This window comes from Staurois parvus, unplaced genomic scaffold (genome assembly GCF_062004578.1).
Source record: "Staurois parvus isolate SC_StPar_1 unplaced genomic scaffold, SC_StPar_1.0 ptg000270l, whole genome shotgun sequence".
NCBI lineage: Eukaryota > Metazoa > Chordata > Amphibia > Anura > Ranidae > Staurois > Staurois parvus.
In genome coordinates, this window is record NW_028318066.1 from 3,225,269 (window position 1) to 3,233,291 (window position 8,023).

Consider the following 8,023-nt stretch of genomic DNA (forward strand, 5'->3'; position numbering starts at 1 on the left):
GAATATTGCACCTTTTCACAATATTCTAATTTTCTGAGATTGTGGATTTGGGGTTTTCATGAGCTGTAAGCCATAATCATCACAATTATGACAAATCACGGCTTGAACTATCTTGCTTTGCATGTAATGAGTCTATCTCATATATTAGTTTTAAGTTGCATTACTGAAATTAATTAACTTTAGCACGATATTCTAATTTTTCGAGTTTCACCTGTATACGCTACATATCCTAATAAATAGATTACTACAAAGATGATATTTTTCTCTTGGCATGTATTTCATATACTTTCCTTTTTTAATTATTTTTTGCAGTTTGGACAATACATGAAAGAATTCAGAGAAATCAATAACATACTACAAGAGCACCTTAGCAAGTGTATCAAGGAATTGCTTGACATTGCAAAGTACATAGATGAATATCATAGAAAAACCACCATTACTGGTGTCTTTGCAAGTTCGGTGGGCATAGCCGGAGGGATCACAACTGTAGTAGGCCTGGTCCTGACACCTGTTACATTTGGTGCTTCTTTGATTGTTAGCGCTGTTGGCATGGGTATGGCTACAGCAGGAGGACTCACTGGTGCTGTGGCCTCTATAGCAGACAATGAGAACATCAAAAAGAAACTCAAAAGAGTAAAAGAAATTGTAAAAGAAATTCAGAATCATATTGAGCACATACAAGCGATTTCTGAAAAAATTAACAGTGTTTTACAAAAACGTGGTATCAATGACATCCGTAATGCTGCCACGGTTGGGGTTATACTCAGTACAGCAGTTCAGGCAAGCAGGCTGGTCCGGCTGGGCAGAATAATTGCAACTGCAGCTCGAGGTGCTAAAACAGCGGCCCAAGGGGCCCGTGTGATTACGGCTGTTTCTGGGGTTCTTGCTGGATTGTTTTTAATTATTGATACATTTTTTATTGTAAAGGGAGCAAAAGATCTAAAAAAGGGTTGTAAAACAAGGGAAGCTGCTGAGATTAGGGACCTGGCTCAAAAACTTAGAAAACTCAAAAGTGAGCTACAATCTAATGAGGAAGAGATGAGAAAGGAATTTGAAGAGCATAACTGGTTTCATTAGGCTTGTGTCTGATGCTTTGATATGTGTGCCACATCTTTTCAAAACCCACTCACAATATGGGCATGCAGGCTTGGAACATCACAGAGGGGGACTACGTCTGCTTCCCCAATGCCCAAAGGGATATTAGGCCACGTTTGCTGCATAAATTTTTACTTTAATATAATTATTAGGGAAATCAATAAAATAGGCTGGAAGCACTACTAAAACCGCCAGTGATTAATCAGTCATTACACATTTGTTACAAAAACCTCTTTATAGAGTGAGGTATACAAGTAGCAGAAAATAGCTTGTAGTAGTGAGTAATCCCACACATTTAGAGCATTGTCAATCATTCAGTCACTTCTGCATGCTACTTGTGTTCCTCAATCCATAGCCATTTGTTCTACATGTGTAGTGGTCAATCAACACTACTACTATTAGCAATTTTATTAACATGTTTGAACTACTAAATATTGCCAATGTGCTCCTAACCTATACATAAAGCTTTTGACACAGAAAATATTGAATACGTTAATCACATAATGGTGTAATGAATTGTGTTTGTAAATGCAAATCATGTAAAGTTATAGCAGCTGGGAAGTAATATATCAAACAGTAACTGCTGTCAGTTTTTAGGTGATGGTGTTATACTCATTTATCTACAGACTGTCATTTTATTTTAATAGTAAATGTTTTTTGTTTCTGTCAAAAAGGCATAATAAATAGTTGAATGCATTGTATCAGTTATTAGTTATATGTGTTCCTGTGGCAATCATTGGATTAAACATTTATTTCAAATCACTTCCTCATTAATTTCTTTATTTACTTTACACCTTGACAACAGATATGCTCTGCACTATAGTAAATGTAAGTAAGCATACAGACATTGTAGCACTGGGTCTATAACACACTTCAGCCCACTGGGACATTAGAGCGATATCAAACACAAAAGCAACCATCTAATACATTGCAGCTTACCTATTCTTAGATGTGATGGCTGCATTAGTTTTCTGCTTAGGTTGCATTCACACTTGAGCGTTTTGTAGCTTGAATCGCGAAGCTCCAAAAACACTCAAACTTAAACAAATCAATTTTTCTTTATGGTGCCTGCTTGTGTGATCAGGTGTGAACAGGCACCATAGAGAACAATTGATTTTTTAAGTTTGAGCATTTTTGGAGTTTGGAGCTTCAAGCTACAAAACTCTCAAGTGTGAATGCAGCCTTAGGCTTTCTTTCTTTTACTTTCTTCTGGTGAGCTGGCCAGTAAGTCTGTTGCTGCTGTCCAAAGGTGTTTCTGTTGCTCCTTTATCCAGGATACGGACACTCTAATACAGGAGGTATGTTAATGGCAGGATCACCAGGTGAAAACAGAGCGAATAAAGACAAAAAAGAAAACGAATGCAGCCACAACATCTAATGCTTGGCAAGCTGTATTATATTACATTTTTGTTTTTGGGTTTAATACCGCTTTAATCACAGCTGATTATAGGATATACAAACACAGTTTTCAAAGTATCTGCTTCACTCAGATTGGAGGCACAATTTCATTAATTGCAGACAAATGACAAACAAATCGTATCAAAACAACTAAAGACAACACTTCAGAACAACAGTTTATACAGACAACACTCAAAATATGACAAACATTCATTTGGATTATAATGGAAAACTCTCAATTATGGGTATAAATTGACTACACTAATACTCTTCAGTATGAATTTCTATCCCACTTGAGGTTTAAGCCTCATGGAACCCTAGTATGTAGTCGGAATATTCCCATGGCTTTTCTCTCAAGCAGTTTCCTATGTAAGTTCCTTCCTAGGATTTAGTGCTACCCTCTGTATAACATGAAATGAAAAGCAGGTCATGTTTCCTGCATGCACATCTCTAAAATAAGGAGACACAGAGATTTTAGAGGTAAACGTACTCTTACCTAAGGGGTGTTTTCTGAAAGCAGTGGATCTGTGTGCAAGATTAGAAGTGGCCCCCTAGCCCCCAAAAAAGAAAATGTGGCATGCGTAGAGTGAATGATGTTATGGACCCCTAAACATCATTTACTCCTGATTCCTGAACCCCTGCATCACTACTGACCTCTGAACTCAGCGTCACTTACTGCTAACCTCTGAACCCTGGGTCACTTACTGCTAACTCCTGAACTCAGCAACATTTATTACAGACCCCTTAACATCATTTACTCCTGATCCCTGAACTCTGCATCAATACTGACCCCTGAACTCAGCGTCACTTACTACTCCTGACCCCTGAACTCTCAATCAATACTGACCCCTAAACTCAGCATTAATTACTACTGACACATTAAATCAGGGTCACTTACTACTCCCGCCCCTAAACTCAGCGTCACTTATTACTTCTGACCCCTGAACTCAGCATCACTTACTACTCCTGATCCCTGAACTCTGCATCACTACTGACCCCTGAACTCAGCGTCACTTATTACTCCTGACCCCTGAACTCTGCCTCAATACTGACCCCTGAACTCAGCATTTACGGGGTTATTTACAGCTAACCCCTGTGTGAGGAACTGTCCCTGTGTGATAACATTTTGCCCTTTCTGTTCTGGTTTTATCCCCTTTTGCAAAGCTGGACATGTTTCACAGACATTCTACACTGTTTGTTTAGGGAATGTGAACTTGTAGTCTTTCACTTCTAATAGAGTTCATACTGTATTGTTAGTCCTAGGGTTTGTTGTGGGTGGGGAAAACCCACTGCCAGGCTGTCTGGTGGGGGTGGGGTTGAAGCTGTATATACTGAGCTGTGTTTAATAAAGATTCATTCATTTTTCACCCTACACGAAGTTCCGACTCGTGGTTTTGGGTAGAGCAAAAGGGAGGGTTTTTAGCTATAATATCTGCCTTGGAAGACTGGCTGGAAAAGAAGACCATTGGGTGGGACATATCGCTCCGCACGAGGAAGCCCAGGCGGAACGGTTCCGCTACAATTGGTTGGCAGCGATGGGATCTTTCCTCATTGCGGAGAAAGTCCAAACCACCAACCGGGACCCCATCTTTTTCACGGAGACGTCCCTGCTCAGCCAGATGGATATACGGGACCTCCGGAAGCCAGCCCTCCAAAGCCTGCTTGTTGCTCGGGGAGGTATCGCTGGCTCCAAGACCAGAGAGGAACTGTTGGGCGAGATTATGGCCTTAGACCAAGCGGATGCGCACCCCACTTTACCTGATGCACTCTCCGCTACGCTTGAAGCGAACACTGCTCTGCCAGAAGTGAACTCCGCTTCACAGGAGTTGGAGGAACAGAGCAGCTCATCGGCCCCTGAAACGCCAGGCCCGCTTAGCACCGCACGGAGACTCCTATACCATTCGGATTTACGACAAGAGGTGGAGTGGCGTTTGGCTCTGTTCGGCAGCTCTCCCACCTCCGAACAGATTTCCAAGGCCCTAGACGATGCCACACAACTGCAGCTTAGTCACTCCCGGTCATCAACTGAGGACTCGGTCTGGGAGAGGATTACCTCTGGCCTTCTCCAGACTGCAACCAGACCAATGAAAATTCCATACGCTGCTTTTAAAACTTTCTCGTAGGCGGATGGGGACATTGACAACTTTCTTCAGGACTTTGAACAGTTGTGCACCATCCATGGTGTGGCAGCCCAAGACTGGGTCCCCATTTTGAGCAGCAAGCTAACCGGTCGGGCTGCAGACGCATTCAGGACTGTACCCGACAGCTACTGCTTGGATTATGATTTTGTTAAGGAACACTTGTTGGCCCGCTACGTTCTCACCCCAGAAGCGTACCGCTTAAAGTTCCGGTCACTCAAAAAGAAACCCCAGGACACCTTCACTGAATGGGGACATCAGTTACAACACGCTGCCCGCAGCTGGGTCCGAGGGTGTCAGATCACCAAGCTAGAGGAACTGTTACAACTGTTGTTACTAGAGCAGTTTTACAATGGACTTTCAGGGGATGTTAGACATTGGGTCCGGGACAAACACACCCTAACTTTAGCCGATGCTAGTCGCTGGGCAGATGAGTACCTGGACAACAGGAGGCTAACCGAGCCTGCTATTCCCCCTGCACCTCGTCCACAACCAGTGGTGCCCACTCCGGTCACCCGAGAATGCCTCAGACCACTCACACTTTCTGACCCAAAGCGGTCTGGCCCACGCTGTTATGGCTGCAACCAAACAGGGCACATCCGCATTCATTGCCCCCGGAATTCACCAAGGCCCCAGAGCAGCCAACCACCTCGGGGCACTTCCAACCGACCCACCACTCCCTATGGCCGAGCCTCTGCCTACTCCCTACAGGACCACCCGAGTGACACCGCCTCTTCATGGAGGAATTTTACCACCAAGGATGAGGACATTGGGGTCTTTCATGAGGCTAACCCTCTCCAGGCTGCCACCCCGGACAATCGTAGACATCATCAACAGGTTGTCCATGTTAACGGCCGTCAGGCCCAAGAATTACGGGACACTGGAGCCACACTCACCCTAGTCCAACCCCAATTGGTACCAGACTGGGCCAAGACCGGGCGGTCTGTGGCCGTACGGGTAGCGGGAGGCCATGTCTACCGGATTCCTACTGCAAGGCTTCATGTGGATTGGGGGGCCGGGGCCAGGAACGTTGAAATTGGAGTAATGCAGAACTTGCCAGCTGAGGTTCTCCTTGGAAATGATCTGGGAGTCCTGGTCTCCACTTTTGGCACTGAGACCCCTGCTGAAGCTCATCCAGTCACCACTCGCCACCAAGCTAGAGAGCATGCTGCCGCTCTACCTGCCGAGGTTCCGGTAAGAATCGAATACCCACCCCCTGCTGAGCTTGTCCCTGCCCTGACCTGGGATTCCCCCGCTGATTTTGCTAAAGAAACAGCCAGTGACCGGACCTTAGACCCCTATAGACAGAGGGCTGGAAGTGATCCTGGGGGATTGGGAGATGTGAGGTATGAGTGGGACCAGGGCAAGTTGTACAGGGTCCACGGGGGAGCAGGGGTGGGCGCTGCTCAAATACCTCACCAGCAGATGGTAGTACCGAGGAAGTATCGGCGTGACCTCCTCCAGATTGCGCATGATATTCCTCTTGCTGGGCATTTGGGCAAGCGACGGACCCTGCATCGCTTAACCCAGAGTTTCTTCTGGCCAGGAGTATCGGGGGACGTTCGGGACTACTGTCGGTCTTGTGAGGTCTGCCAGAAGGTAGGGAAGCAGGGAGACAGGCCCAGGGCCACTCTGAGGCCCCTACCCATAGTCGGGGAACCTTTCAGTCGTATCACCGTGGACCTAGTGGGGCCCCTGAAACGTCCTAGTCCCACAGGCAAGAAGTATATCTTGACCACTGTCGACTACGCCACCCGGTACCCGGAGGCCATAGCACTGAGAGATGTGCAGACAGAAACAGTTGCGCAAGCCCTGCTGCAGATCTTTACTCGGGTAGGATTTCCTCGTGAGATCCTGACCGACCAAGGCACGCAGTTCACGGCCGAGCTTACCCAACAACTTTGGAAGTTGTGTGGGGTCAGACCGCTGTACAGCTCTACCACCCCCAGACCAATGGGCTCTGTGAACGGTTTAACGGTACACTGAAACAGCTCCTCCAAACATTCACTATGTCCCATAAGGACTGGGAGCGGCATCTTCCCCACCTCCTGTTCGCCTACCGAGAGGTACCGCAGGAGTCCACAGGGTTCTCTCCCTTCGAGCTGCTGTACGGCCGAAGGGTTCGGGGACCCCTGGATCTCCTACGCGAACACTGGGAGGGAGCAGTGGCTGAGGAGGGGACATCGGTGGTGGCCTATGTGCTGGAGCTCAGGGAGAGGCTACAGGGGTTGACGACCCTAGTACGAGACAACCTTGAGGCCGCCCAGAGCAGACAGAAACGGTGGTACGACCGGTCTGCCCGAGACCGAACATTTCACTTAGGACAGAAAGTGTTGGCCTTGAAACCAGTCAGGCATGACAAATTACAGGCTGCCTGGCAGGGCCCGTACCGAGTGGTGGAGCAACTTTGTGATACCACATACATTGTAGCTCGCTGTTCAGATGGAAGGATCCGGCGAACCTTCCATGTGAATATGCTGAAACCGTTCATCGAACGACAGGAGGACAGTGTAGCTGCTATTTGCGCTCCAGCTACCGATGACTCAGAAACGCTTCTTCTGCCAGGGCTGCCAGGGGACGAACAGTCCCAGCGGAGTGTAGCGGATGTAGATATCAGCACACGGCTGCCTCCCAAGGCCCAGGAACAGGCCCGCCAACTGCTCCAAGAACACCAAGAGCTGTTCTCGTCTCTGCCCGGTTACACCACCACAACTGCCCACCGGCTAAACACGCAGGGTCAGGCCCCCCTGAAGCAGGCGGCCTACCGAGTGCCTGAGTCCATCAGAGAAGGGATGAGAAGAGAGATTAAGGAAATGTTAGATTTAGGTGTGATAGAACCCTCTGACAGTCCCTGGGCCTCCCCAGTAGTCCTGGTACCCAAGAAAGACGGAACTGTCCGTTTCTGTGTGGACTACCGCAGGCTCAATGACCGGACCGTGACTGATGCATACCCCATGCCCCGGATAGACGAGCTGCTGGACCGGATGGCCAGAGGTAATTTCCTTACCACCATCGATCTCTGCAAGAGGTACTGGCAGATTCCACTGGATGCGGACGCAGTACCAAAGTCAGCATTCATCACCCCGTTCGGCTTGTACCAGTCCAGGGTCATGCCGTTTGGGATGAAGAATGCCCCGGCTACCTTTCAGAGAATGGTAGATAAGCTGCTGGATGGACTGCAAGACTTCTCCTGCGCCTATCTAGACGATATAGCTATCTACAGTGATAGTTGGGAGGATCATCTCCGACATCTCAGGGAAGTGCTTGATCGCATTGGGCAAGCAGGGCTGACCATCCAACCTGACAAATGTCACGTTGGGGTGTCCGAGGTCCAATATCTAGGACATCGGGTAGGATGTGGGAAGCAACGACCAGCACCTGCAAAGGTGGAA

At 47.5% G+C, this 8,023-nt stretch overlaps 1 protein-coding gene across 1 annotated transcript; it reads left to right on the forward strand.

Moving 5' to 3' along the window:
* The first annotated feature begins 281 nt into the window (after positions 1-281).
* LOC149459187 (apolipoprotein L3-like) lies at positions 282-1,857 on the forward strand. The gene has a single exon (XM_089681519.1). The coding sequence runs from the start codon at positions 325-327 to the stop codon at positions 1,075-1,077; it is 753 nt and encodes a 250-aa protein (XP_089537645.1). The 5' UTR covers positions 282-324; the 3' UTR covers positions 1,078-1,857.
* The last annotated feature ends 6,166 nt before the right edge of the window (positions 1,858-8,023 follow it).

Coding starts and splice junctions, on each gene's coding strand:
- LOC149459187 (XM_089681519.1), top strand. CDS start 325: ATGAAAGAATTCAGAGAAATCAATAACATACTACAAGAGCACCTTAGC.